A 27,746-nucleotide genomic window follows, 5' to 3' on the forward strand; every position below is an offset into this window, starting at 1 on the left:
GGGGAGTGTGGGGGAGTGTGGAGGGAGTGTGGGGGAGTGTGGGGGAGTGTGTGGGGGAGTGTGTGGGGGGAGTGTGGGGGAGTGTGTGGGGGGAGTGTGGGGGAGTGTGGGGGGAGTGTGGGGGAGTGTGTGGGGGGAGTGTGGGGGAGTGTGTGGGGGGAGTGTGGGGGAGTGTGGGGGAGTGTGTGGGGGGAGTGTGGGGGAGTGTGTGGGGGGAGTGTGGGGGAGTGTGTGGGGGGAGTGTGGGGGAGTGTGGGGGAGTGTGTGGGGGGAGTGTGGGGGAGTGTGTGGGGGGAGTGTGGGGGAGTGTGGGGGAGTGTGGGGGAGTGTGGGGGAGTGTGTGGAGGGAGTGTGGGGGAGTGTGGGGGGAGTGTGGGGGAGTGTGTGGGGGGAGTGTGGGGGAGTGTGGGGGGAGTGTGGGGGGAATGTGTGGGGGAGTGTGGGGGGGAGTGTGGGGGAGTGTGTGGGGGGAGTGTGGGGGAGTGTGGGGAGTGTGGGGGAGGGGAGCAGGGGGAAGGGAGGGAGCGCGGGGCGTGAGAGGTTCCGGGAGCCCTCCTGGGCCGGGCCGGCCGCAGCCTTCAGTTTCGCTGTTTTCTTGCTGCTTTGCCGCACAGCGTGGTGTGGTTTCTGGAGGGACGGCAGCCTGGGGGCGCGTGAGGTCGGGTCCTGGCCTGGGCCGCCTGGGGGCCGCCTCCCAGCGCCGCGGACACGGCCAGGCCAGGCGGGGCGCGGGCCGGGGCGGAGCCAGGCCGGCGCGACGCGGTTGCCAGGAGGCGGCGGGACACAATGGGGTCGGGCTGCGCGGGCGGCGATCCGGGCACCCCCCTGGCGCAGCCGCCGCAGCTCGGGCGCAGGTCAGTGCATCACCCCGGCGGCTTCCTCCGGGGCCCCGCCGCCCCCCCTCCTGGATCCCCGCCAATGCCCGCGAAACGTCCCAGCGCCCCGGGCCTCTGGGGGTTCCCTTTCCGAAGTGCTGAAAGGAAACCCGGGCGCGGGCGCGGCGCAGGCTGGCCGAGCCCGTATTCGGGGCAGGGGACGGGAGACGGCCTCGAGGCTCCGTCCCGGCCGCGCCCCCCAGCGCCCCCCAACAGGGTTGGTTGTCCGGGGGACACGGGCCGGGCCCGCCCCCGCCCAGTCAGGCTGGGGGGGGGGGGGCTGGGAAGTGTGTCCCCGGCGAACTCGGGGTGGAGGGGCCGGGCCGCCACCTTCTGTCCACAGGAGCCGCAGGCCTAAGCGCAGCCCACCCGCGCCATGGGCTCGGACGCCTGGGTCGGCCCTTGGCGGCCACACCGGCCCCGCGGCCCCATCGCCGCGCTCTACAGCGGCCCGGGGCCCAAGTACCAGCTGCCGCCCAACACCGGTACCGGCGCGCGGGCGCGGGCGGGCGCGGCGGCTGCGCCCGAGGAGGGGGTGCGCCCGGGCTGGGGCGGCCGGGCGGGCGGCCGCGGGGGGCGCAGTGGGGCGCAGTGGGGCCCGGCGGTCTGCGCGGGGGCGCGGGGGCGCGGGTGACGCCGGGGCGCCCCGCAGGCTACCTCCAGCACGACCCCTCGCGGCCGCGCGCGCCCGCCTTCACCTTCGGCGCGCGCCTCCCCGCGCCGCAGACCTCGTGCGGCCCCGGGCCCGGCCACCTGGTCCCGGCGCGCATGACCGTGCGCGGCCCCGACGGCTCCCCCGCCTACTCCATCCACGGCCGCCCGCAACGCGCCGCGCCCTTCCTCACGCCCGGCCCGGGTGAGCGCCCCGGGAAGCCCCGCGGAGCCCGAGGGCCCTCTGGGCCCCCGAACCTCCAAGTCCGGTTCCCCCTATCGGGATCCCAAAGCACACGGTGGCTGGGACGCGCCCACTCCCGGGACCCAGCGCGACCGCCCCCGGCCCCGCCCCGCAGGCCGGTACTTCCCCGAGCGAGCGGGCCCCGCGACGTACCCCAGCGCGCCACGCCACACCATAGCGCCCCGAAACTGGGGCGTCCACGGGGAGCAGCAGACCCCAGGTGAGACCGAAAGCCCGTTCCTGCGCCCGGGCCCTTCCCGTCGCGCGCGGGGCCCCGCTCTCCGGGAGCCCGCGAGGCCCCGCGCCAGCCGCGACACCGCCCCCCGCCCCGCAGGCCCGGCGACCTACTCGGTGCCCCCGCTGCTGGGCCCGCGCGTCGTCGGGAAGGCCTCGGCCCCGACTTACTCCATCTACGGGCGCAGCACCGTGGGCAGCTTCCTGGAGGACCTGAGCAAGGTGCGCGGCGCGCGGGGCGGGCGCCAGGCCGGCTGGGGGGGGCGGGACCCAGCGGCCCTTCCCTCCGCAGACCCCGGGGCCCTGCGCCTACCACGTGGTGAGCCCCGGCACCTACAAGTCGCGAGCGCCGCAGTTCACCATGCTGGCGCGGACGTCGCTTCCCCGGGACAGCAGCCGCAAGCCGGGGCCCGCGGCCTACAACGTGGACCAGGTGGTCTGCGGGCGGGGGGCGCGGGGGGCGGGGGGGCCTGAGGTCAAGTCCGGGGCGCGGGGACACGGAGGAGCCGCGGCTCACGACGCCTGCGGGTCCGCAGCACCGGAAGCCTCGCGGCTGGACGTTCGGGATCAGGCACTCGGACTACCTGGCCCCGATGTTGACCGACGTGGACAAGTGACCCGCCGGGCGGGCGCGCCGCATAAATGTTCGCCTAATCCCGCCTCGGGAGCCGCCGCGTCCGCCTCTCTGTGCGCGCCGGGCCGGGCGGGGGCTCGGGGCGGGGGCTCGGGGCGGGGGCTCGGGCCGGCGGCGGGCGGGCCCTGCCGGTCTCACGCCCCCGCGGGGCCCTGGGCGATTGGCCGCGCGGGTCGGGCTGGGTGGGGCCCGCACAGCTCGGGCCGCCATTGGGCGTCGAAGACCGGCCCCTCGCGCGCCTGCGGACCCCGGGCCCGCGGTTCCGCCGCAACCCCGCGCGGGCCGGGCGAGCGCCGCGCTGCTCGGGACAGGTGGGCCGGGGCGGCGCTGGCGCCGGGGAGCGGGAGCCGGACGGGCCGCGCAGGGGCGGGCCGGAGCCATGGACGCCCCCGACGCGCCCGGTGACCGCTCGGGGGGAGGGAGTCGGGCGGCGCCTCCAGAGCGCACGCAGCTCCCGGAGCTCATCCGACGGAAGCGGGACGGAGGGCGCCTGAGCGAGGGGCACATCCGGGGCTTCGTGCGCGCCGTGGTGGACGGGAGCGCCCAAGGCGCGCAGATCGGTGCGTGGGGACGGTGGGCCCCTCCCCAGAGGCTGCGGGTCCGGGGTTCCCGCCAGTGTGACCCCGAGGGACCCCTCTCTCCGGGGACATCCCCCGGCTCGCCTACACCACCACACCCGCACGCAGGGGCCATGCTCATGGCTGTGCGGCTGCGGGGCATGGACCTGGAAGAGACAGCGGCGCTCACCCGGGCCCTGGCCGCGTCTGGGCAGCAGCTGGAGTGGCCCGAGGCGTGGCGCCCGCAGCTCGTGGACAAACACTCCACGGGGGGAGTGGGCGACAAGGTCAGCCTGGTCCTGGCACCTGCTCTGGCTGCCTGCGGCTGCAAGGTCAGATGCGCTGGGAATTCGACCCCTACCCCCAGGGGGCTCCTCCCCTTCAGCGCCCTCGGTGCCAGGCCAGCTTATGCAGGGCCCCCTTCCATAGCCACAGGGGACCTCCCCTCCACCCCCCACATACACCCCAAGCCAGAACTTCTCCCCTGGCCAGACCCCACAGCTGCGCAGGAAGCTGGATCCCGGCGGCCCTCATGGGCGGAGGTGGGGGCGGGGGCGGGAGGCGAGGCCTAGCGAGTGGACTCAGTGTCCCTGCCCGCAGGTACCCATGATCAGTGGACGAGGCCTGGGGCACACAGGGGGCACCTTGGATAAACTGGAGTCTATTCCTGGATTCACTGTCATCCAGAGCCCAGAGCAGGTAGACGCTGGCCACTGGCTGGCCACTGGCCGGGTGACTGATGGAAAAGCACCAGCCCGACCCTCGGAAGGGTCACTGACGGGGACATCGACCCAAGCCATCCCTGGGTCACTGGCGGCCGCTGGCCTGGGGTGGATGGCACTCTGGGGTTGCTCAGGAGACCTGGCCAAAACCACGGGGTGCAGATCAATCATTAATGGGTCACAGGACATGGGCCAGGCAGTCAGCAGTCATGGGTCTGGACACGGCCCAAGTGACCGAGGAGCCCCTGACCAGGCCTGGCAGGGCCAGGGGCTGGAGGCTGCTAAGGGTCCTGACGCCTCTGACCACCAGATGCGGGGGCTCCTGGAGCACGTGGGCTGCTGCATTGTGGGCCAGAGCCAGAGGCTGGTCCCTGCGGACGGGGTCCTGTACGCAGCCCGGGACGTGACGGCCACTGTCGACAGCCTGCCCCTCATCACAGGTGACCCGCCCGGGGCCACCGGGCCCACACACCTCCCAGGCAGGGCTTCCACCGCGGGCTGCCTCGACCTCAGTGTTAGGGCCTCTGACCCCTTACGACTGATGGGGCCAGCACCCCACAGCCCCCAGGAAGCGCCCCCAGCCCCAACCCTCCCACAGCCTCCATCCTCAGCAAGAAGGCGGTGGAGGGACTGTCAGCGCTGGTGGTGGACGTGAAGTTCGGAGAGGCTGCGATTTTCCCGAGCCGGGCCCAGGCCCGGGAGCTGGCAGAAGCGCTGGTGAGCACCTGTGCCCACCACACCTGTGTGCCCGCCACACCTGTGCACCCCCCCACGACCCGGGCAGCTGCCGCGGCAGCCCTGCAACATCCTGGCCAGCAGTGCCCCTCCAAGCCACACCTGGTGACCCTCACGGCGGCCTGCCGGCTGGGGGGACCCCCACCCCGGAGTGCCTCCACTCCCCGGCAGGGTCCACACTGCCCCTCTTACAGGTGGGCGTGGGGGCGGGCCTGGGGCTGCGAGTGGCAGCAGCTCTGACGGCCATGGACAAGCCCCTGGGCCGCAGCGTGGGCCACTCCCTGGAGGTGGAAGAGGCCCTGCTCTGCCTGGACGGCGCCGGGCCGCCCGACCTGCGCGACCTGGTCACTAGGCTCGGTGAGGGACGGGCAGCGTGGGGCCGAGACGCGGAGCCGCCCCTGCCTGTGGTCCCCGCCGCGCCTGAGTCCTGCCCTCGGCCGCAGGGGGCGCCCTGCTCTGGCTCAGCGGGATGGCGGAGGCCCAGGCGGACGGCGCCGCCCGCGTGGCCGCGGCGCTGGACGATGGCTCGGCCCGGAGCCGCCTCCAAAGGATGCTCGCGGCGCAGGGCGTGGACCCGGAGCTGGCCCGAGCCCTGTGCGCCGGGACCCCCGCCCAGCGCCGGGAGCTGCTGCCCCGCGCCCGCGAGCGGGAGGAGCTGCGCGCGCCTGCGGACGGTGAGCGCGGGAGCCCGCCCCGCCCGGCCCCAGCGCCCGCCCGGCCCCAGCGCCCGCCCCGCCGCGCCCCGCCCGGCTCCCCCCGCCCCTCCCCGCGTGCCCGCGCCCACCCCCCGCGCCTCTCCTCAGGCACCGTGGAGCAGGTCCGCGCGCTGCCGCTGGCGCGGGTGCTGCACGAGCTGGGCGCCGGGCGCAGCCGCGCAGGGGAGCCGCTGCGGCCGGGGGTGGGCGCCGAGCTGCTGGTCGACGTGGGCCAGAGGCTGCGCCGCGGTGAGCGCCCCTCGCCCGCCCGCCCGCCCGCCCGCTGACCGCCCGCCCCCCCGCTGACCGACCGCCCCCTCGCCCGCCTGCTGACCGCCCGCCCCCTCGCCCGCTGACCGCCCGCCCCCTCGCCCGCCCGCCCACCGCCCGCCCCCTCGCCCGCCCGCTGACCGCCCGCCCCCTCGCCCGCTGACCGCTGACCGCCCGCCCCCCGCCCGCTGACCGCCCGCCCCCTCGCCCGCCCGCCCCCCGCCCGCCCCCTCGCCCGCCCGCCCCCCGCCCGCCCCCTCGCCCGCCCGCCCCCTCGCCCGCCCGCCCCCTCGCCCGCCCGCTGACCGCCCGCCCCCTCGCCCGCCCCCTCGCCCGCCCGCCCCCTCGCCCGCCCGCCCCCTCGCCCGCCCCCTCGCCCGCCCGCTGACCGCCCGCCCCCTCGCCCGCTGACCGCCCGCCCCCTCGCCCGCCCGCCCCCCGCCCGCCCGCCCCCCGCCCGCCCCCTCGCCCGCCCGCCCACCGCCCGCCCCCTCGCCCGCCCGCCCACCGCCCGCCCCCTCGCCCGCCCGCCGACCGCCCGCCCACCGCCCGCCCCCTCGCCCGCCCGCCGACCGCCCGCCCCCTCGCCCGCCCGCCCCCCGCCCGCCCCCTCGCCCGCCCGCCCACCGCCCGCCCCCTCGCCCGCCCGCCCACCGCCCGCCCCCTCGCCCGCCCGCCGACCGCCCGCCCACCGCCCGCCCCCTCGCCCGCCCGCCCCCCGCCCGCCCCCTCGCCCGCCCGCCCCCCGCCCGCCCCCTCGCCCGCCCGCCCACCGCCCGCCCCCTCGCCCGCCCGCTGACCGCCCGCCCCCTCGCCCGCTGACCGCTGACCGCCCGCCCCCTCGCCCGCTGACCGCCCGCCCCCTCGCCCGCTGACCGCCCGCCCCCCGCCCGCCGCTGACCGCCCGCCCGCAGGGACGCCCTGGCTCCGCGTGCACCGGGACGCGCCCACGCTCAGCGACCCGCAGCGCCGCGCCCTGCAGGGGGCGCTCGTGCTGTCGGACCGCGCGCCCTTCGCCGCCCCCTCGCCCTTCGCCGAGCTCGTCCTGCCGCCGCCCGCGCGCGCGCCCCCCGACACGCGGCAATAAAGCTGGGGCGCCCACGCCGAGTCCCTGCCTGGCGCGCCGAGGGCGGGGGGGCGGGGGGGGAAACGCCGGCGAGGGGCGGGGGGGGGGAAAACGCCGGCGAGGGGCGGGGCCTCGCGACGGGAGCCCTGGCGCCCCGCCCCCGGCCCGCTCCTCCCGCGCGTGCGCGCTGCGTCGTGCGTGCTGCGTCGTGCGCGGCGCCGTCCTCGCGCGTGCGCTGCGTCGAGCGCGTCCCGGGGCACGGCCGCTGCCCCACGCCTCGCCGGCCGGGCTCGCGCTCCTCGGTGCGGTCGGCGGCGCCGCGCCCCGGGCGCCCGGGCGGGAGGGGCGGGGGGCGGGGGCCGTCCTCGCCGGGCGCCGGCTCGCACGGAGGAGCCGGGCCCGGCCCAAGGTCAGCGGCGCCGCGGGCCGCGCAGGCCGGTCTCGGAGGGCTCGCGGCGGAGGAGCAGGTGAGGCCCGGCGGCGCGCGCCGCTGCTCCCCGAGCTCCGGGAGGGCCGCGCGGGGGCGGGGCCGGAGTCGCGGGGGCGGGGGGCGCCCCTCGGCGCGGGCGGCTGGGGGCGGGGGGGCGGGACCCCCGGGGCGCGGGCCGCCTGGCCGCGCGCGCCCTGACCGCTTCGCCGTTGCAGGCGCGGAGGCCGATGCTGCGGCCGGCTCGGGCCCCCTGGCGCGCGCGCGCCCTGCTCGGGCCCCCGGGGAGTGCGGCGCCGCGCGCCGGGCCCAGGCCCGGGTCCACGCGGAGCCCCGCGGAGCGCGGCGGGCAGGGCCCCGGGCTGCGGACCCGGCTGCTGGTCACGGCCGCGCTGGGGGCCGGGCTGGGCGGGGCCTGGCTGGCGGCGCGCGCCGAGAAGGAGCGGCGGCGGCAGCGGGAGCGCACCGAGGCGCTGCGCCGGGCGGCCGTCGGCCAGGGCGACTTCAGCCTGGTGGACCACCGGGGCCGCGCGCGCTGCAAGGCCGACTTCCGCGGCCAGTGGGTGCTCCTGTACTTCGGCTTCACGCACTGCCCGGACATCTGCCCCGACGAGCTGGACAAGCTGGTGCGCGCGGTGCGGCGGCTGGAGGCGGAGCCCGGCCTGCCCCCCGTGCAGCCCGTCTTCGTCACCGTGGACCCCGAGCGCGACGACCCCGCGGCCATGGCGCGCTACGTGCGGGACTTCCACCCGCGGCTGCTGGGCCTGACGGGCTCGGCCGAGGAGGTGGCCCGCGTGAGCCGCAGCTACCGCGTGTACTACCAGGCGGGCCCCCGCGACGCGGACCAGGACTACATCGTGGACCACTCGGTCGCCATCTACCTGCTCAGCCCCGACGGCCTCTTCACGGACTACTACGGCCGGGCCCGGTCGGCCGAGCAGATCGCGGACAGCGTGCGGCGCCACATGGCTGCTTTCCGCAGCGTCCTCCCCTGAGCCGCTCATTAAAGGTGTGGCAGAGCACACGTGTCCCCTGCACCGCCGAGCTGTGACGTCAGCACTTTATTGGGCTGGGCCAGTCCGGAGCGGGCGGGGGCGGGGGCGGCCCTCAGGGCCGGGCCATGGAGGGGGCGGTGTAGGTCTGGAAGCGCGCGTGCGCCCGCTGGTGCGTGAGCAGTCTCAGGGACATGGTGTCCACGGCCGCCTCCAGCCCCGGCTGCTGGGTGATCTCCACCGTGTGGTCGTTGGCCTGCGGGGCGGGGTGTCAGCAGAGGGTGGGGTGTCAGCAGAGAGGGAGCAGGCCCCGCCCTGCCGCGCATGCACGGCCACTCACCAACTGCAGCGAGGCCAGCATGGCACGGCAGACCTCGAAAGCAGGCTGGCCGGCCACCAGCTCCGCAAAGGGGTACCACTGGTCCAGCTGGCTGAACCTGGACACGAGCTGGTCCCCATAGGTGTGGATGTCGAACGGCAGGTGCTGCTCCTGGGGAGGGGGCGGGGGACGCATATGAGGCAAGCTTGGCTGCGGGGCCCTCCCAGCTGCCCTCTCCCGCGGGCCCTCACCTGCTCCTGGAGCAGCGGCTGCACCGTGTCCTCCCAGTCCTTGATGCGCTGGCTCAGCTCTGTCTCCCGCACGAACTTCTGTGAGGTGGTGATGAAGAGCTCCTGGGGGTACAGGGGGGGCGCTGCGGCCTCTGTGCAGTGCAGGATCCCCCCACCTCACCCCACCCCGCCCCACCTACCACATTCCTGCGGACCAGCTCCTCGTAGCTCAGGGACGCCGGCATGGCCTCCGCTGCAAGAGGGCATAGGTGGGTGAGCAGCCTCCAGACCCAGCTGCCCAGCGAGCAGCACCCCTCCCACCCCCAGACCTACCCAGGTCGGCCGCTGCCTCGTGCTTTGTCCTCGCAGACTCAGGGGATGCCCCAGGCTCTAGGAGGTCATCTGGGAGACAGAGAGGCCAGCAGAAGGCAACTCAGCTGGCGAAGGGGCTGGCCCCCCTCCCCCGCCTCAGACACCCACCTGCTACCCCCAGATCCTCCAGGGGGTCCTCCAGGCGGTCTTCCTCCACTGGCCACAGCCCCTCCTCGGCCCTGGGCAACCACTGCTCGGCCACCTGCACAAAGCGTCTGTGAGGGCCCCGCAGCCACCTGGGGCTGGGCACCCGCCCGCCCACAACGCTACTTGCCTCCCTTCTCTGCAGCTTCCGCAGCGTCTCCAGCTGCTCCCGCACGTGCTTCCAGTACAGGACCTCCATGTCTGCGGGAGGCCAGAGGTGGCCACATCCTGCCAGCTCCCAGCCCACCCAGGCCAGAGAGTGCGCCCCTGCCCCCGGGAGAGCCCCTGGGCCCTGGCCTCACCCGCGAAAGATGGGCCCTTCCGCCGGGGCCTCCTGCCGTCAGTGTGGTCAGCATCTGCAGGACACCTCGGTCAGCAGCCCAGCCCACAAGGGCAGAACCCCTCACGGCGTGTGAGCCCCACAGTCCCACCCCCGCGCCCCTGCTCACAGGCGGCCAGGCACCACTGGTGGAAGTCCTGCAGCTTGGCAGTGCCCTTCCTCTTGCGCTTCTGCCCAGGGGCCTCCTCCACGCTGGGGGGCACTGAGTAGGGCCTGCCTGGGGGCAGAGGGACTCTCTCAGAACCCATCCCTCCCCCTGTGCTGAGTGCAAACGCCCCCGCCCCCACCCCACCCCCCGTTACCTTTTCTAAAGGGCTTGGAGTCCAGGGAGTCGAAGGGGTCCAGGCTCTGCCAGGGGTCTGTGGGCTCCTAAGTACAAGCAGGAGCAGGCGCTGAGGAGAGGCGCTGACAGCCTGGGGGTCTGACCCCAACCCAGAGCCAGAGGATGACGCGAGGGGCGAGGTTCTGAGGCCAGCTCCCTGCACCTGCCCTCATGCTCACCTGCTGCGGCTGGGGCGCGGGCGCCAGGGCCGCCTGTCTCTCCCGCAGCACGTACCTCCGGGGCTGGACGCTCTGCAGAGAAAGGGCACAAGGACCCTCCACCCATGGCTCTGAGGCCCCGAGCTCTGCTTGGGGTCAGCCGGTGAGACCCTGCAGGGGCCCACCCGGCAGAAGGGAAGCCACTGGAGGACTGAAGAGGAAGCCCCGGCCCTCAGCAGCCCGTGCCCCAGCCCAGACCCGCCAGCGTGTGGGGCGTCAAGACTCTGCTCTACGCTAGGACGCCTGAGGCCCCCCCAGTCTGTCCAGTCCACACAGGGGAGCAACTGCCACCTGGTGGTGCCCAGGCCGGCGGGGTGGGGGGTCAGAAAGGGCGAGGAGGGGCCGGGCTGGTGGCTTCAGGCACGGGTCCCACCTGCTGCGGGCTCCTGGGCTCCTCGCACTCCAGAGGGGCCTCAGCTGCAGGGGCCTCGGGGGGCTCCCCCAGCCCCTCGGCATCATCGTCCTCACCCCCGCCGCCCGGCTGCTGACCTTCTGGAGAGGGGCCTGGGCAGGGAGCAAGGACACGGTCGGCCCCAAGACACGCTGGGGCCTGTACCAGGAGCTGGCGGGCCGCGCAGGAGAGCAAGAGGCTGCCCAGAGCAGCGGGGTGGGTCGGGGCCCCAGGCTTCCTCTCACCTGGCTCCTGGCCGAGGCTGGGGGCGGGGCTCCCACAGGCAGACAACTCCATGGGCTGCTCCTCAGCCTCTGGGGAGGATTGACAGATCAGCCCAGCCCCCTCCACCGGCCCTGCCCAGCCCCCCAAGGCACCCTCACCCTTCTGGCTCCTGGGTAGCGAGGCCTCCTCGGGGGACATGCCCACCGGCTCCAACATGAAGGCCCCTCTGGGGTGCGGGGTGCATGTGTTCATCCTGAAGTCCTTCCGGCTGGCCAGGACCTCCCCTTGACAGCTGTGCTGGCAGAAACGTCCACTGCAGACACCCTTCCCCTGCCACCCTCCCCCCGCCTGCCACCGGGCCGGGGCCCCACCTGTACAGCGGGCTGCTGTTCTTCTCCGCCTCGTCAAGGGCCACCAGGGCCATGGGCAGGAGCGGGATGATGAGGATCTCCTGTGGGGGCGGGCAGGGGTGAGCCACGAGGGTGAAGGGCCCCACACCCCGCCTCGGGGGCACTCACACTGGGCGCCTGGCCAGTCCTCAGATCCACGCTGGTCCGGGAGTCAGGGAGGTCATCCAGCGACAGGAACTGTGGGGAATGAGGGGCTCAGCGGGGTGCTACACACATGCAGGCCAGGCACCGCCCACCAGCCTCACCTCGTCCTCCACTTCCTGGGGAGCCCTGGAGCCAGAGTACCAGCTGCCCCCGTCCTCCTGAAGTGGGGAGAGCTGCTTGGCGCGCCTGAAGAGAGCAAGGGTGGGCGTGGGTGGGAGCAGCGGCCAGCATCCCCCCCCTCCCCCCGGCCCGCCCTGGCACGCACCTCTTGCCAGAGATGAAGTCGAGCGCTTGGTACACCAGCGAGTAGAGGTATTCCACCTGGCAACAGGGGGCTGTGAGCCCGCGGCCCCGCCAGGGCCTCCCCACCGAGGCCGCAGTCTGGCTCCCCCTGGACACCTGGGCTCGCGTCCTGCCAGTTTCAGCCAAAACCGCTTCTCTGGTAGCCCAGTTGCACCAGACCCTCTCACCAGCAAACAGCCAGGGGCCCATGTCCCTGTGGAGTGGGCCTCCCCTCCACCCTCAGCCTGCCCACTGCCTCGGCCCCCTCCCCGCGCCCAGCTCTCCCACGGGCTCGCCGCCGCCTGGGCTGCCCCCCACGCCCTCCTTCCTGGGGTGTCTCTCTTCCCGTGGGCGCCCGCACGCGGCACCGCTGAGCAGCAGGCCGGTGACTCAACATTCCCTGGAGCCATGGGCAGGCGAGCAGGAGGGAGGTACTGCCCTGGCCGGACACGGGGTGCCAGGTACCTTCTTGCTGTAGACACAGGCGGAGCCCTGGATCAGCAGCGCCGCCTCGATGAAGTTCATCGTGGTTTTGCCTTCGTCGAAAGAGATGCAGATCTGGTCCAGCTGCAAGACGTGGGCAGGGCGCTGATTCCAGCCTGCTCTGCACTCTGCCCTGGGGCCGGGTCACCCAGCCACTCCCCACTGACACGGGCGCCCACGGCTGCCCGGTCAGTGCAGGTTCAGGTTGGGAGGAGGGAATGTAAGAGGGTCTCCAAAGAAAGGGAAGGGCCCAGGCCCCCTGCCCCACCCAAGGGGGGTGAGCTGAGCAGGGAGGAGGAGTAGAAGCTGCAGAGGCACCTGGGAAGGCAGGCAGAGGACAGGGAGCTGGAGGAGGGGAACACAGAGGGGAAGAAGCCGCGCTGGCTTCTTGGTCCTGGGCCGGTTGACACAGACGAGGCTGAGAGACTTGAGGGAGGTGACAGTGGCAGCTTTGGTCTTGATTTTGACTTTCTTCTTTTTCTCCTAGGCTTATCTGGCTATTTGTGACCCCTTTTCTATGGGCCCCAGCCAAAAGGTGCCTTAGGGTTCTGGCCTCAGAGGCCCTGCTTTGGGCCAACCCTGTTTGGCTGGACTTTTACCCACGAGGGGATGGGCGACTTCGGGTGCTGGAATTAGAAACTATTCTTTGTCTTCTCTGAACCCCACACCAACTGTACTTAGGCGCCTTTCCACTAAAGATATCTCTGTCTTGTCTTGACGCAGCGGGTGGCAGGACTATTCAGAGCAGGCAGCTTTGGGGGTCCTGGGGTGCCCTCTCCCTGCCCCGTAACACATCTGGTGACTCTGGAAGAACATCTCTTGTGGGGGAGACAGGTCTTTGGACCCCTACCTGTGGAGCCAAGACCTCGTGTTTCCATGTCCCCAGAGCGCACCACTCACAAACACGGGGTGCAGGGCACTTCCTTTCTGGATGTACCCGGTGACCTCTGGGGGCTGGCCATGGGACAATGGGCGCTCAGTCCCCACCCTGGGGGGAGAGGATGGAGCCAACCCGTGTTAAATTCACCCATCCAGGGCCCACACAGCCTTCTGGGTTGGGGAACACAAGGATGTGTGGGAGGGGTAGGTGCTACCCCTAACCCCAGGCCTCACCCCTGCAGCTCTTCTTAGGCTGGGCTGCATCCTCAGCACAAGATGGCCAGCAGGAGGCAGCTTCTCTGAGCCCAGAGAGCCCTTCTAGTTAATCACCAAACCCTCAGGGTCACATCTTCAGCCAAATGGAGGCGGCAGAGATGGAGGTGGCCTGGGGACCCCTGGCCATGTTGGGGCTCCCACACAGTACCTCATGGTGTCTGTGCTCACTCAGGCGGCAGCGTCAGGGGAGCAGGGCTGCCAGACCCCAGTTGTGGGTGGAATGAGGGTGGTGTGTGCGAGTGGTGGGGCAGTGGGTGTGAATGTGGGCCTCCCCGCTGCAGCTCTGGGAGCGGGTCAGCCTGGTGTTCACCCCAGCCCGAGCCCAGGCCCCGTGCTTAGGTGTGTGAGCATGGGGGGCGCTGCCCCCCACCCCAGGGACTCGGGAGGCACAGGAAAGAAGGCAGCGCTCTTCAAACTGTGGGCCACAACTCCAGTGCAAATGCCACTGACATCTTTCCCCAAAGATAAAATGCAGTAAAACAGAAAACCCCTGCCGCCGAGGGAGGGCCAGGGCTACAGGGCCACAGATAGCCCTAGGGAGGGCTGGGGCCACAAGCTGATTTTCATTTTTTTTGAGTCACATTTGCTGCTGGACAGGGCAAAAGTCAGTGGATGCAGCCCAGGAAGAGAGCTTTATTATGAATCTCCAGAGGCGGTTAGCAGAAGCAGACTTATGAGTGAACAAATGACTTCAAATGAGACCCTGGGGTGCAGCTGACAGAATCCACATGACGCAGACATGCACTTTGCCTTTGGCGAACAGCGGAGCCCGTGCCCAGGTCAGGGAGAACAACACTTGGCAGCAAGAGACAGCTCCACCTTAGATGGAGTAAGTTTGGGAGCCGTGTGCCCGTAAGTGGACGTGCACACAGTGGAGCAGCTGGACACAAGACTCAGAAGAAAGACCTGGAATATGGCTACAGGCCTGGGAGTTCTCCTCATGTATAAATGAAATGGAAATCACGGGAGTAAACAAGGTTGCTCAAGGGAAAAAAATGAGAAGATGGTCCAGGCCGGCACTCCAGATTGGGAGAGAAAAAGAGATGATGAAATCGAAAAGAAAGTCAAAGCCCAAAACCTGTTGTAAAAAGGGATGGTCGGCCCAACGACTGCTGCCGGTGACCCAGGTAACGCTGGCAGCCCTTGAATTCGGTAGGAGAGAGGTCACTGTGAGGACAAGGGCAGCCCAAGTGGAAACCAGTCTGAGCTGGACTGAGGTTCAGAACTCGGGGACAGCTGTCACCAGGCCACACAGCCCAGGCTGGCACACAGCCTCCCGCAAGGAGGAGAGAAAGGCTGATGGGACGGCCCAAGTCAGCAGTTGGAAGCGGTTTCGAAAATCCAAGATAATAAATAGCTCTTAGGTGGCCGCCCAGAAACCTCCAACACACACGCGCGCAACCGAGCTTCGTCTTTTCTGTGGCATCAGAGACCCGCTGACGACCGCCCGCCAAGGCCGGTTCACAACCCGCGGGCGGGCAGAGACCAGCGGTGACAGCTCCGGACCAGAGCAACTGCGGGGGTGGGGGCCGGGATGCAGCCGGGGAAAGGAGTTTGGGGACCAGACCCGGAGCCTGCGGCCTCCCCGCCGCCCACGGCCCCGCCGCACCCCCGCCCTGGCCCGCGCGCCTCCCCGCCTCCGCCGGGCCCGCCCCCGCCGCCCGGCCGCGCCGCCCTCACCTCCTCCAGATACTCGCCCAGCTGGGCCGCCACGTCCACCTCCCAATTCTTGGTGAGGTCGCGGATGGGCTGCAGGAGGTGGGCGAAGCGCGCCTCCACGTCCTCCATGTCCGGAGGGGTCGCGACGGCCCGCAGACCGCAGCACGGGCTTCGAGGGGTCCCGGATCGTCCTCAGCCCGCCACTACCTCTGGCGCCATTTTGGTGTTCCCGCCCAGGAAGGCACGTAGCGTGCCGCGCCGCGCACATTTATGACGTAGCGCAGCCCTAGCCGCGCGCGAGGAACCCGGAAACCCGCGGCGCGCGGGAGGCGACAGGCGTAGCGGAGGGGCGCGCGGGGCGGGGCCAGGAGAAACGTCCCGGGCTCGCGGGCGGGCGTTCGGGGCGGGGCGGGGCGTTCGGGGCGGGGCGGGGCGGGGCGTTCGGGGCGGGGCGGGGCCGGCGGTGGCCGCGGGCCGGCGGGGGGGCGGGCGCGCTCCCTGCCTCCGGCCGCGCAGCGGACATGGCGGGCTCGCGAGTCCCGCGGCAGCTCTTCCTCCAGGGCGTGGCCGCCGTCTTCATGGTCGCCTTCGCTTCCCTCTACACGCAGATCCCGGGTGAGGGCGCCGAGGCAGGACGCCCCCCCGGCCCCGCCGGCCCCGGCCCTCGCCCGCCCGCGGGTGGGGGCGGCTGCCCGGTCCTGCGGCCCGCGGGGTGTGCGGGCAGGCGGGCGCGCCGGGCGCGGACCCCCCTAGGGCTCCGGGTTCTGACCCGGGCGGGCCTGGGGAGAGGGACCTGGAGAGCCCGGCCCCGGGTCGGGGAGGCCCCCTGGAGCCTGACCCGGGTGGGAGGGTCAGGAGGACCCGAGGCCCTGACTTGGAAGGCCGGCCCTGGAGGGCAGTTCCGGGCCCCGTTCCTGACCGGCCCTCCCGCAGGCCTGTATGGCGCCGAGGGCATCCTGCCGGCCCGGAGGACACTGCGGCCACAGGGCAAGGGGCGCTGGCAGCAGCTGTGGGAGACCCCGACGCTGCTGTGGGAGGCGCCTCGCCTGGGGCTGGACACTGCGCAGGGCCTGGAGCTGCTGACCCTGCTGGGCACCCTGCTGGCCCTGGGGGCACTGCTGATGTGCCAGCTGCGCCACTCCCTCACCTACCTGCTGCTCTGGGCTGCCTACCTATCAGCCTGCCAGGCAAGTGGGGCCCCCCTGCCCCCCAACGCTGGGACCCTCCCCAACCCCTCCCCCCTTGCCTGCCCACACATCACACCCCGCCCCCCTCTCCCTGCAGGTGGGCCAGGTGTTTCTTTATTTCCAGTGGTGAGTGGCCATTGGGCGTGGGAGGCCAGTGGGAGGCTGGTGGGTGGGATGGGGTGCCTGCTCTCCCCGGCCATGATGGGGAGGGGTCTGTGCTGCTGCTCCTTCCCACAGGGACTCCCTCCTGCTGGAGACAGGCTTCCTGGCTGTGCTGGTGGCCCCCCTGAGGCAGCCCCTGCAGCGCAGGCTGGCAGGCGCCTCACCCCATGAAGACCTGCCCTTCTGGCTTGTGCGCTGGCTGCTGTTTCGCCTCATGTTCGCGTCTGGAGTGGTAAAGCTGACCAGCCGTTGCCCCGCGTGGTGGGGGCTCACTGGTGAGGGGCCCGGCCTGGCTGTGGGGAGGTCTTGGGGGCCCGTGCCCAGACTCACTGTCTGCCCATCACTGCAGCCCTTACCTACCACTACGAGACACAGTGCCTGCCCACGCCTGCCGCCTGGGCTGCCCACCACCTGCCCGTCTGGCTGCACAGGCTCAGCGTGGTGGCCACTTTCCTCATCGAGGTGGCTGTACCCCCCCTGTTCTTCGCCCCTGTCCGCCGCCTGCGCTTGGCCGCCTTCTACACCCAGGTGGGTCAGGGCGGCCCGCGAGGCGTTTTTCAGACAGTCTGGTGGCCCCGTGGGGGACCCGCTGGCAGGAAGGCCTTGGGCAGGGGGGAAGCAGGGTAGGCAGGCTTCTCTGGGCAGCGGGGGCACCCCGGTGTGCAGGGCAGAACACAGGCGAGATGGAGCAGAGCAGAGGCCAAGGAGTGGGAGGAAGAGGCAGGAGAGGCCTGGGGGGTGACTTCCAGCAGGGGCTGCCCTCAGAGCTGGGGTGATCTCAGGTCCTGCTGCAAGTGCTGATCATCGTCACTGGCAACTACAACTTCTTCAACCTGCTCACCCTGGTGCTCACTTCTGCCCTCCTGGATGATGTGCACTTGGCTGCCGAGCCTGGCAACAGGAAGACACCTGTCTGTGAGTGCCCACTTGCGCCCCACAGCTGCCAACCTCACCCCTGTAGCCCCTGACATCCCCAGCGCCCCTGGCTCCCGCTCCACCACAGCCCCGGCTTCAGGCGTGCTCAATCCCAGTGGGCCCCGGGCGGTCTCACCCACAGCTTGGCCTAAGACTCTGCTGGCTGGGCTGTCCCTGCTCCTGGAGCTGACCATCTACGGGCTGCTGGCCTACGGCACCGTGCACTATTTTGGCCTGGAGGTCAACTGGGAACAGCACACCATCCTCTCCAGAACCAGTGCGTGCCAGGAAGGGGTGGGGTATGGGAGAAGGCAGAGCCGACCACCCCCTTACACTCCTCCCTTCCATAGCCTTCACCTTCCACCAGTTCTCCCAGTGGCTGAAGACAGTCACCCTGCCCACCATGTGGCTGGGCGCAGCCTCCCTGGCCTGGGAGCTGCTGACCGCCCTCTGGAGGTAAGTGGTCCGTGGAGCTGGGTGGAGCTGGGCTGTGCAGGGCAGGCCTGACGGCGCTTGGGTCTCCTCCCAGGTGGACGCGGGTGAGAGGGTGGCCGCAGAAGCTCTGTGCTGCAGCCCCGCTATCAGTCCTCAGCGCGGCCACGGTGGCCATGTTCCTCACCAGCCTGGTAGGCAGCCCCGCGGGAGGGGGGGAGGGGGTGGAGCCCGCCCAATGCTGAGCCCCGCCCCTGCCCCCAGGTGCCCTACTCCTACCTGGAGCCCTCCACCCACGGCCGCCTCTGGGCCGGGGCCCACCGCCTGTTCGGTGCCGTGGAGCACCTGCAGCTGGCCAACTCCTACGGCCTCTTCCGCCGGATGACCGGCCTAGGCGGGCGGCCGGAAGTGGTCCTGGAGGGCAGCTACGACGGGCAGCACTGGACGGTGATTGCCCCGTGGCCGGGGCGTGCTGGAGGGGCCCTGTCCGCGAGCCGCTAACAGGCTAACGGGCTGCGCCCCGCAGGAGATCGAGTTCCTGTACAAGCCTGGAAACGTGAGCCGGCCGCCCCCGGTGGTGACGCCGCACCAGCCGCGCCTCGACTGGCAGATGTGGTTCGCCGCGCTGGGCCCGCACACGCACAGCCCCTGGTTCACCAGCCTGGTCCAGCGCCTGCTGCAGGGCCGCGAGCCGGGTGCGGGGGGCGGGCTGGGGCGGGCCGGGGCGGGCCAGGTGGGGCTGGGCCTGGCGCTGGGCCGGTGCTGGGCCGGCGGGGGAGCCGCACCTGAGCCAAGCCGGCTCTCCCCACAGTGATCCGGCTCATCCAGACAGACCTGTCCAGGTACCCCTTCCACGAGCAGCCCCCCACCTACATCCGGGCCCAGCTCTACAAGTACTGGTTTTCACAGCCAGGGGAGCCGGGGTAAGGCCTGGGCTGAGGGGGAAGGGGCCTGGGCGCCCAGGCCTGCCCTCTCCCAATGCCCGTCCTGTTGCAGCAAGTGGTGGCGCCGCCAGTGGGTGCAGGAGTTCTTCCCAGCGGTGTCCCTCGGAGACCCGACGCTGGACATGCTGCTCACACAGTTTGGCCTCCAGGTAGCGGCCCATTGGCCAGCCCAGAGGAGGTGGCAGAGGGGGCGGCCTGCAGGGGGACCTCACAGGCCTTCTTCACCTTGCTCCCACAGGACAAGAGTCCACCCCGGGCCCGCAGCTCCAGCAACACCCTGACCCAGACCCTCTGCTGGCTGCGGGAACAGCTGTCTCCCCTGGAGGCCCCCACTCTGCTCTGGGGGCTCCTGGCCACTGTGGGGGCCATTCGGGTCCTGCGGGCCCTGCTGGGCCCCCTTATCCCCAGGTCCACCCCTCCGGCCAGGGAGGAGAAGCACAGGCCAGCCCACAGGAAGGACTCAGGCGCTTCAGGCCAACAGGCAGCCCCGGCTCCCAGCAGCTGCAGCAGCGGTTCCCGGCTCTCCCGGCGGAAAAAGTAGCTGCATTTTGTCGGCTGCCGGACGAGAGGGTCAGGGTCCCTGCACGCCTCTGAGTGGTCTCCTGCAGCGGGACACTCAGCCACTGTGCCTTAACCAGCTACCAGGAAGCATGGCAACCGCCCACCAGGCAGGCTCTGGAACCCCAGCCCTGAGGGCCTCCGACTGCTCCCTCTGCAGGCACCCTCTGGGTTGGGCACGGCCGCCTGTGGAGCTGTGCCTGGCTCGCAGTCCTTGCCCGCACGGGTAGCCAGGCAGTGATGGGCCCCCTCCTCCAGAGCCGCTGGGCTCAGCCCCTGCCTGGGGGACAGCACCAGCTGCTGAGACGCGGGGTGGGGGGGCATCCAGCGTCATCTGGGCCCATGAACCAATAAAGGGTCTTCATGCGTGGCCTACAGCCTGGTTCTCCCTTCCCACTGGTTGCCAGAGGACGGAGGGCCTTCCCGCCTATGGCGCTGGACATAGCCCTCGGTGCTGTCCAGCCAGCCACTGACGTGCTCTCCCATCATCCTTGTCCATTTTATAAAGTGGACACAAGGGCCTGGTCTGGCAGGGCCAAGGCCCCAAGCCTCAGTCCCACACAGCCTGGTAGCTGCCACCGCAGGGCAGGCCAGGGGCCATGGTGGATGGCCGGAGAAGTCCCCAGAATCCATTTCCTTCCCTGCTTGCGCTTCCACGGGAAAGCACTGAGGGTCAGCACTGGGCTGCTGGGCAGGAGAGGAGCAGCCAGGAGTGGACACTCAGGGCGGTCCCCAGGGTTTGGGTATGGGGGGGAGAAGGGGGAGCCGGAGAACCCCAGCTGGGGTGGGAGAGGGGGGATGCAGCTGCGCCTCTGTCCTGTCACTTCCCAGAAGACGCCCCTGGTGGGAGCAGAAGCTGAGAGCACCCAAGTTTCCCATGGGGCTCGACAAGGAGGCCTTGGGAGGGCTTGGACAGCCTCCTGGCCTCTGGCCATCCTTAGCCCCAGCCTGTGCTCTGGCCCCATGGGCCCTGCAGGCCCCCAGCGTGCCCAGCTCCTCCCCTGTTGTCACTGGACACCGTTTTGACCCATAGTGAAAGGACATACACGTGTGGGGAGCCTTCTCTGGGAGCCCCAACACCATGTGCCAAGCAGAAAGGTGGTCACAGGCTGGGCTGGGGCAGCCCCAAGTTTCTCCTGTTCCCCTTCCAAAAGAAAAGGGGGGCAGACTGTCCCTCCCAGACTCAGGAGCAGCGACGGTCCCTCCAGAGAAGCGGTTGGGAAAGGACGCTGATCCTTGGGGTTTTCTGGTTTGTACTCGGCCCCCCACAAGCCTCTCATTAAGGAGACAGTTGTCTACACCCCACCGAGGTCCTGACTCGGAGGGCCCCAGGAGGGTCACAGAGTCTGGCAGGAGCGTCCCTCCCCAGAGCTGGACCCGGCCCTGCCCCACCCCCACCGGACCTCACTCCCCCCCCCCCTCCCCGCCCCGGACCTCCCAAGTCCTCACGGTGTCTGCTGCCCCCAAGGGTCCCCGCCCCACTGCGCAGCCCTGTGCAGGGGGCCCTGTCCAGCGAGCGGGCGGCTGCGTGTTCTCCAGAGGTCACCAGCACTGAGAGGAGCGGTCCCTGGGGGCCCTGGCTCCGGCAGCACAGCGTCCTGGGCCTTCCTGCATGTGGACTCCAGGGCGTGTCTCCACGGCCACCTGGGCCCCGCCTCATCTGGAGACCCCCTTGGAGGTGGAGGGAGCACAGTGGACGGGGAGAGCAGGCCAGCTGCCTGCGGGCTGTGAGTGGCCACCATGCGGCCCGCCAAGTGGGGCGCCGTGTGGCTGGGGTGCAGGCGGGCTCTGGGGTGCTGGGCAAGTCTCCGTGATGCCCCACATGGCCCCCACCTCCCCCCATGGGGGTCTGGAGGTCAGCTGCATCATGGACAGGCCGTCTCAGATTAGAGGACCCTGGAGAGTCTCCATTCCAGAGCTCGTGGGTAGCCACAGTCACCACCTTGGAAATTAAACTGACAAATCCTTGCAATACGGACTCATTGCTGTTATTTAAGTGCAAAAATAAACTCACTCCGTGTTACTGTAATAATTCTTTAATGAAGATTATTTCCAAAAAAATGAGAAGAGGGCCAGGTGTCACCTCCGTGGCCCTGGCGTGGCCCTCGGGGGACTGTCACCCAGAAACACGGCAAAGCCCCTGGCATAGCGGGGCTGGAGCAGCCACCCTTGTCCCGAAGTTTCACTTGGTCCATTCTTTTTTTTTTTTTTTTTTTTTTTATTTATTTATTTATTTGTTTGTTTGTTTATACAAGCACTGGGTACAGTCAGAAGCGCGGGAGGGTGAGAGAATTCACCAGAGCAGAGCGGGGAGCAGAGCAGGCAGAAGGACCGAGGTATACTGCTGAGGGGAGCAGCGGGCAGCAGGAGAGGTCTGCGCGCCATGTGGGACCCTCCTCCGGTGGCCGGGGAGCAGCCGGGGATCGAACCGGCACTGCAGAGGCTTCGGGCAGCTTCGCAACCCAGCGCTCAACCGCTGCGCCACCGAGGAGGCCCACTTGGTCCATTCTTAAGAAAAGGCTGCCAGAGAGCCGCCGCTGAGCAGCCCGCTGCCCGCTGGTGGCCGCACTGCCCACCACGCCCGCTGTCTCTGAGGCCACGCAGCACCAGGGCCTGGGGGTTGTCCCCAACTTGTCACACAAGACCCAGGCTCAAAGACAAGATTTTGTGACTTGTCATTGCTCTGTCAGGAACATGCCGGTCTGGGCCTCCCTGAGGGCGCGGGGTCAGTCTCTGGACTCCGGAGCTCTCGTCAGCCACTGCAGCCAAAGTGCAACCCTGGCCAGGGAGTGACCCACAGGGTGCGGCAGACCCCTCCTGTCTCCCGCTGCCCCCACAGCACTGTGTGTCAGTGGACCCGCCCACTCTGCTCCCCCCTCTGTCTCTGGGGAGTCCTCTCACCCCCCGCATCTCTGGCCTGCACCCCAGTTCTTGTAGCATAAGTAAATAATTTTAAAATGCCTGGTTTTGGTGAGAACTGTAGGTACATCAGGACGAATTCTGTCACCTTCCCTGCTCCGACACTTTCTCTGGGGTGTTTGGGATGGGGAAGAGCCGTTTGCCATAACGCCGAGCCCCATGCCTTCCCGTCCCTCCCTCTCAGCCCAGGACGGTCGCTGCCCAGCCAGGTCTGCCTGTCCAGGGTGGTCACGCCAGCGTCCAGACGTGGTTTATGCCCTTCGGATTGATCTTGTTGTGCATGGCTCTCTCAGGCTCGCGCTGTACCGCCCTTCCCACAGCCGCGGGCTCTGCGGGGGCCGGGACAGCTGCTGCCTGACCTCGGAGGTGTGAGCCGGAGAGCGTGGGTTTTCTGCTGCCCTCAAAGACATTAAGTCAAAAAAAATTGCTTTAGGGGGCCTCCCAGTGGCGCAGCAGGTTGAGCGCAGCACTGTGGGGCTGTCTGCAGCTTCTGCAGCGCAGGTTTGATTCTCGGCCGGCCAGGGAGATACCCGCGTGGCAAGTCAGACCTCTCCTGTCTCGCCCGCTGCTCCCCTCAGCAGTGGATTTCGCCAGTCTGCCTGTTCTGTTCCCCGCTCTGGCTCTGGTGAATCCTCTCACCCTCCCACGCATCTGGCCTGTACCCCAGTTCTTGCGTAAACAAATAACTCTTTGGGGGAAAAAAAAAAAGAATTGCTTTAAGCTGGGAATGCACCACCTTGGAGAGCAGCTGGGGTGGCCAGCGCCAGCAGCCAAGGCCAGGACGCCCCCGGGAAGGATAGGAGCGCGGCCGCCCGCATAGGCTGGTGGCCACGGAGCTAGGCCCTTCAGGGATTCCTGCCCGTGGTTTCCTTGGGTCCTGTGCGCGCTGAAGCTGCCCCCTCCTCGCCAGGCTGGCTCCGCCGCCCTGCAGCCGGGGCCCAGCAGGGGAGGTGGTCCTGCTCGCAGCCCCAAGCAAGCCTGCTAATAAGTCTAGGTCCCTCCCGTGTTGTTACTTGCGCCCACTTCCTTGGAGGAAACTGGCTCATTTAAAGAGGAATGGGGCTGATCAGAAGCACCTGGAAGGCCTGAGCTCCAGCCATGAACACAGGCAGGAACAGGGCTCGCTGCAGGGGGCCACGGGACAGCAGGTAGGCACCTGAGCCAGGAGGCAGGGGCTCCCTGGGGGCCCCTTCGGGTTCCCTGGAGAAGGGAGCTCCCTGGGCTCCCTCAGAGAGTTCCAAGAACCCCCACTTTGGGCAGCTGTCCCCCCACAGGTGCTCTCAGGCCTCCTGTTTGTGCTAAGCCGAGGATTCCGGAGGACTGGGGACCACCTGAGGCAGTGAGGGTGAGGAGAGCCCAGTTTCCTACGGGGCGCTGGGAGGAGGGGAGACAGTCCGAGGAGGCCCACCCCACGCCTGCAGCCACATTACACCCCACGCGCTGCTGCAAGGGGTTTATTGCGCTGGCAGTGACCATGCAGGGGACAGCGCCAGCAGGGATGGGGCCCCCGGGGCAGGGAGGCGGCTGCGAGGGGACAGAAGGAGGTCACGCTGGGGTGCCCATCAGCCCCGGCGGCGGGCGTCACCAGCTCAGGACGCCGGGGCAGTACTTGTCCACCAGCGCCTGGTAGTAGGGCCGCAGCTGGCCCACATCCGGCAGGTCAGGGCTCTTGGTGTAGAGGTCGAACTTGCTGCAGTGGGGGAAGGGCAGTGTCTGGGGAAGGAGCCCCAGCCCCCCCCCCGCGGCCCCCCAGCTCCCGCCCCAGCCCCCTCCCGTACTTGAACTCCCGCACCCAAGGCAGCATGGCCAGGTCCCGCTCGTTGCACAGCTGCCGGTAGTCGCCACCGGTGTGCCACGGGTAGAAGGAGTGGAAGCGGATCACGTAGAAGGCCTGGGCAGGTGGGAGGAGCCACAGCGCAGGCTGGGGGCCGGTGGGAGGGCTGGGTCCAGGCCGGGTGGGGTGGGTGCCCGGTGGGCGGGTCAGGCTAAACGGGGGCAGGGGGGACTGCGGGGGGGGGGGTGGCTCCTGGGGCTGGCCTCTTCCCACCTACCTCTGGGGGGAGGGAGAACTTATTGAACTTCATCATCTGGTACATGTACTCTGTGGGAGAGGGGGTGTCACAGTGCCCAGGGGGTGCCCCACCGTGTCCTGGCCCGCCGGCAGCCTCTAAGTGGTCTCACCATCGTGGCCCCAGGACATGAGGACGTTCTCGAGCCCACAGTGCGGCTGGTACATGCCGAGCTCTGTGCTGCAGAGAGATGGGGGTTCAGGGGCGTCCAGGAATGGGGAGCATGGGGGTAGGGGGAGGGCGGGAGGGGCAGCACCTGTATCGGGGATCCTGAAGGTCAGGGTTGTCCTGGAAGGTGGAGTCTCGGAAAACCACGGAGGCCTGGGGGCGGCAGCCCACTGGGAAGGTGTCCCCAACGACAGCCCACTGCGGAGGGGCAGTGCGGTGGCCTCGGGTCAGAGCGGGTGTCTGGCCCCAGCCCGCTGTCCCGCCCCCTGCACTCACCTGCGGCTCCCCTGCCAGAGCCAGGACCTTCCCCAGGTCATGCAGGAGCCCCACCAGGTGGAACCAGTCTGCGAGGGAAGGGACGGCAGCTGGTGAGGCGCGGGGTCCAGGCCGGGGTGGGCAGGCCCCGCCCGGCCTCAAAGGCAGCACCACAGCCGGCAGGCGCACCCTTGTCGGGGTGAGCCTTCCGGATGCCCTCCGCCGTCTGGAAGGCGTGGAAGGAGTTGGGAAAGTCCACGTCGGGGTCCGACTCGTCCACCAGCTGGTCCAGCATGTCCACGGCCTCCAGGACAGTCATCTTCTTATAGGAGAAGCCCCCGAACTGGGCGTGCTGGGCCAAGGGGAGCTGGTCAGCCGCCCCGGCCCCCAGGCCAGCCCAGCCCTCTGCCCCGCTCAGTGCGGCGCCTCCCGCGGCAGGGCCCCTGGCTACCTTCTTCCTGACGAAGTCCACCGTCTGGTGTCTGTGCATGAGCTGGTAGGTGGTGAAGACGCGGTCCAGGAGCGGGCCGGACTGTGGGCCAGAGGTCCGGGTGAGCGGGCGGGGGGCGGCTGGGGGCGGGGCGGGGGGGGCGGGTCCTCACCGCGTAGTTCCGGAAGCTGCTCTTGTCTTTGGCGGCCTCGGGGTCCGCATCTGGCCGGTAGACCAGGGAAGGGTCTGGGCCCTGGTGGGGTGGGGAGCAAGACCTGCCTCACCAGCTGGCGGGGTCGGGGGGATGCGCGCTGTGGGCGCCCGCTGGGAGGCTGAGGGGGGAGCACGAGGCCCGCTCCACACCTCCCATGGGGGCCACGGCGGACCTTTGCCCCAGCCAGACCCGAGCAGGATGGAGGAAGTCCTTGCCCGGGAAGAAGGGACCGGGAGCCGGCGTGGGGGGCTGCCACCTGCCCGCTGCCCACGCGGCCGGACACTCACCACAAGCACTTTCATGGCGGGAGCAGAGCTGGAGGCCGGCGCGAGCCCCTGGCGGCTGCTATATATGCCTGCAGCTTACATAAGTGACCAGACACCACCCGGCCCCTTGGCCTTGGCGCTCGGTCACGAGTGACCACCCACCCGTCCTCCTCCCGGCCTCAGCAGGTTAATGTGTCAGCGCCGCGCGGCCCCCAGCGGCCGGCCCTGGGCCCCATGACCTCAGCTGCCCTGCCGCCCACCACCTGCCCTCCGCCCTGGGCTCCCACCGCAGCCCCCAGCCGGCCCAGGGTGCCGGCCCGGCTGGTCCCTTTGCGGCACCGGGGGCTGGGGGGCGCTTGCCGAGCGGAACATGAGCCTGACGACTCGCAGCTCTGTGGGCAGAGAGAAAGCCCCACCCTGAATAGCTGTGCCGGGGCGGGGGTCGCGAAGGGGACGTCCGGCAGGACAGAGGGGTGCTCACCGAGTTTGCGGGGTGAGGCCCACTGGCGAAGAGGGTGCAGGCAGCTGACTGGAATCTGGCCAAGGAGGGGTGTCTGCGGAGTGTGGGGTGAGGGGCTCCATCTCTAGCGGGCCAAGTCAGCACTTAGCTGGACACAGCGCCTCGGCTCTACACAGGGCAGCCCGAGGGCCGGCGGTGCCCCCCCAGGAGCACCCTCGGGCAGGACACACGGAGCGCACGCACACTTGGTGTACGTGCTTGGCCAAGGAGCTGGTGGGGCGAAGCTACCATCTCTGGGGGTGCCATCCCAGGTGGAGCGATACAGCAGCACCGCGGTGGCCTCGGCTGGTCTCGGCTAGCGGGCGCCCCGCCGGTCCCCGCCGGTCCCCGCCAGCGCAGTCCGTGCCCCGGGGTACCGGTGCAGAGAGACACTAGTCCTGGGATGCGGCGCGGGTGCCCTCGCCCGTCACACAGCGCACGTCTGTGGGGCGCCACAGGAGCCCACGTGCCCCACAGGGAGGAGGCAGGGAAGCCGGAGCAGCCAGAGCCCGCTGGCTCAGGACGCCTGGGTGCTGTTGCACCTGCCGCGCTCAGGGGGAGCGGGAGCTGGAGCTTTGAGGCCGCCTCCTTGGCTCCGCGCCCTCGGCCCCTCTGCGAGCCACAGCCAGCGAAGGTGCGGGACTTCGTGGTGTCTCTGCTTGCGCCCCGGAGAGCTGCGCCCCGCTGGAGAGGGGCCGGGGACACAGCCATCACCCCAAAGGCAGGGTCTGGGTGCAAGATGGCCCGAAGGCGGTGGTAACTGCTGGGCCTCCAGGTGGGGCTGTGGGGCAGGGGCCAGGCGGGCACCAGGTGCGGTGCTGAGACCGCAGGTGACCCCGTGGCTGGCACGTGGGAGCTGAGTTCAGCAGTTCATCACCCCTCGGGAGAGCGGTCCAGGTCAGGGGACACTGCGGGAGGGCACTGGGCACCTCCATCCCGAGGTGCCGAGGTCGCAGGGGTGTTGCTGATAAGGGGAGCAGGGGTGGGGTGTTGCTGGCAGGGGACATGCTGTGCGGACGAGGGCCAGCCCCTGCACAGGCCAGGACTTTGCCCGGGACTGAGGGGCGGTGGACCCTGATTGGGCCTTTCGTGCCCTCAGGCCCTGCCTGCCGCCCTGCCTCTGCCAGGGCCCTTCAGGGGCCACAGACCTGGCCTGTGGCCGCCCCGGCCGCCGCTGGCCCCAGCCTCTCCTGCCACAGCTGTGCGCTGGGGCCTGGCACCCCCCCAGCTCCGCCTCCCACACCCGAGTCCTCCAGCCCAGCTTCCTCCAGGCCACCTTCCCTGAAAACTCCCCACGGACTCGGACTGCCTCCCACTGCCATCCCAGCCCACACCCCACCTGTGGGGCCCCGTGTGAGGGGGACTCCGTGTGTGTGTGTGTGTGTGTGTGTGTGTGAGCCCCTGCAGGGGGGGCCCCTGTGTGGGGGGCCCTATGCCTGGAGGGGGGCCCTGGGTGGGGGGACCCCTTGTGGGGGGGGCCCTGTGTGTGTGGAGAGAGCCTCTCTGCATGGGGGGCCATATGTGGGGGGACCCTGGTGGGCTGGCCCAGCCTGAGCTGGTCCCACGGTTGGTTGAGGGCAGCTGCCTTCTCCGGCCTGGCGAGCCCCGAGCTGGAAGAACATGGGCGCCTCGGACACACCCAGGGCCCCTCCGTGTGGAGGGCTCTGGCCCTGGGGCTCAGGCCAGCCGCCACCCTGGGAATGCCCACCTCCGAGCTCCGCCCCCAGAGACGCTGGTGCCTCCCTCCTGGGAGGCCGACGGAGCAACACAGGCAGGTGAGACAGCAGGTGCCGGAGCAGAGTTTACTGGGTAGCAGATGCCGCGGGCGGCCAACCACACGCGCCAGGCTCGGAGGTGCGGCGGGCACACGAGAGGGCCCGTGGGCACCTTTCGCACCGGCCCCCAGCTCTCGGGGAGCCTGCCCCAGTCCCC

At 70.3% G+C, this 27,746-nt stretch overlaps 6 protein-coding genes across 10 annotated transcripts; 4 read left to right on the top strand and 2 right to left on the bottom strand.

The window, feature by feature from the left end:
- Positions 1 to 1,251: 1,251 nt before the first annotated feature.
- On the top strand, positions 1,252 to 2,642 carry CIMAP1B (ciliary microtubule associated protein 1B; the record flags this gene model as incomplete). 2 transcript variants are annotated; one of them, XM_084255682.1, is made up of 6 exons in its annotated part: positions 1,252 to 1,360; positions 1,528 to 1,731; positions 1,886 to 1,990; positions 2,105 to 2,226; positions 2,297 to 2,437; positions 2,541 to 2,642. In XM_084255682.1, 6 exons carry the CDS (start codon positions 1,252 to 1,254, stop codon positions 2,619 to 2,621), a joined length of 762 nt encoding a protein of 253 aa, XP_084111808.1. In that variant the 3' UTR covers positions 2,622 to 2,642. The 2 variants fall into 2 exon arrangements, with proteins under 2 accessions (XP_084111808.1, XP_084111809.1); XM_084255683.1 differs by lacking the exon at positions 1,528 to 1,731.
- Positions 2,643 to 3,017: 375 nt separating this feature from the next.
- TYMP (thymidine phosphorylase) lies at positions 3,018 to 6,704 on the top strand (the record flags this gene model as incomplete). Its single annotated transcript, XM_084254856.1, has 9 exons — positions 3,018 to 3,198; positions 3,325 to 3,527; positions 3,796 to 3,894; positions 4,228 to 4,357; positions 4,516 to 4,634; positions 4,847 to 5,009; positions 5,096 to 5,326; positions 5,456 to 5,596; positions 6,532 to 6,704. 9 exons carry the CDS (start codon positions 3,018 to 3,020, stop codon positions 6,702 to 6,704), a joined length of 1,440 nt encoding a protein of 479 aa, XP_084110982.1.
- Positions 6,705 to 7,340: 636 nt separating this feature from the next.
- Positions 7,341 to 8,105, top strand: SCO2 (synthesis of cytochrome C oxidase 2; the record flags this gene model as incomplete). Its single annotated transcript, XM_084254857.1, has 1 exon — positions 7,341 to 8,105. One exon carries the CDS (start codon positions 7,341 to 7,343, stop codon positions 8,103 to 8,105), a length of 765 nt encoding a protein of 254 aa, XP_084110983.1.
- A 112-nt stretch (positions 8,106 to 8,217) lies between these two features.
- Positions 8,218 to 15,010, bottom strand: NCAPH2 (non-SMC condensin II complex subunit H2; the record flags this gene model as incomplete). The annotated part of the gene is made up of 19 exons (XM_084255865.1): positions 14,818 to 15,010; positions 11,965 to 12,066; positions 11,483 to 11,538; positions 11,319 to 11,403; positions 11,182 to 11,250; positions 11,035 to 11,114; positions 10,822 to 10,955; positions 10,684 to 10,752; positions 10,421 to 10,551; positions 10,009 to 10,080; positions 9,810 to 9,876; positions 9,617 to 9,724; positions 9,470 to 9,523; positions 9,132 to 9,368; positions 8,985 to 9,053; positions 8,852 to 8,904; positions 8,673 to 8,774; positions 8,443 to 8,592; positions 8,218 to 8,358 (listed from the first exon to the last, which is right to left on the bottom strand). The coding sequence occupies exons 1-19, from the start codon at positions 14,923 to 14,925 to the stop codon at positions 8,218 to 8,220; spliced, it is 1,887 nt and encodes a 628-aa protein (XP_084111991.1). The 5' UTR covers positions 14,926 to 15,010.
- Positions 15,011 to 15,317: 307 nt separating this feature from the next.
- LMF2 (lipase maturation factor 2) lies at positions 15,318 to 19,363 on the top strand (the record flags this gene model as incomplete). 4 transcript variants are annotated; one of them, XM_084256244.1, is made up of 14 exons in its annotated part: positions 15,318 to 15,411; positions 15,730 to 15,983; positions 16,081 to 16,109; positions 16,221 to 16,420; positions 16,495 to 16,673; positions 16,928 to 17,060; positions 17,203 to 17,337; positions 17,411 to 17,516; positions 17,590 to 17,686; positions 17,757 to 17,939; positions 18,019 to 18,187; positions 18,304 to 18,415; positions 18,489 to 18,585; positions 18,675 to 19,363. In XM_084256244.1, the coding sequence occupies 14 exons, from the start codon at positions 15,318 to 15,320 to the stop codon at positions 18,975 to 18,977; spliced, it is 2,091 nt and encodes a 696-aa protein (XP_084112370.1). In that variant the 3' UTR covers positions 18,978 to 19,363. The 4 variants fall into 4 exon arrangements, with proteins under 4 accessions (XP_084112370.1, XP_084112371.1, XP_084112372.1 ...); XM_084256245.1 differs by having other exon boundaries at positions 18,022 to 18,187; XM_084256246.1 differs by having other exon boundaries at positions 18,103 to 18,187.
- A 4,047-nt stretch (positions 19,364 to 23,410) lies between these two features.
- MIOX (myo-inositol oxygenase) lies at positions 23,411 to 25,351 on the bottom strand (the record flags this gene model as incomplete). Its single annotated transcript, XM_084254622.1, has 10 exons — positions 23,411 to 23,603; positions 23,692 to 23,804; positions 23,965 to 24,014; positions 24,095 to 24,162; positions 24,239 to 24,348; positions 24,427 to 24,494; positions 24,595 to 24,757; positions 24,857 to 24,937; positions 25,008 to 25,088; positions 25,337 to 25,351. 10 exons carry the CDS (start codon positions 25,349 to 25,351, stop codon positions 23,495 to 23,497), a joined length of 858 nt encoding a protein of 285 aa, XP_084110748.1. The 3' UTR covers positions 23,411 to 23,494.
- Positions 25,352 to 27,746: the final 2,395 nt, after the last annotated feature.

Source organism: Talpa europaea (assembly GCF_964194135.1).
Source record: "Talpa europaea genome assembly, chromosome: 15".
NCBI lineage: Eukaryota > Metazoa > Chordata > Mammalia > Eulipotyphla > Talpidae > Talpa > Talpa europaea.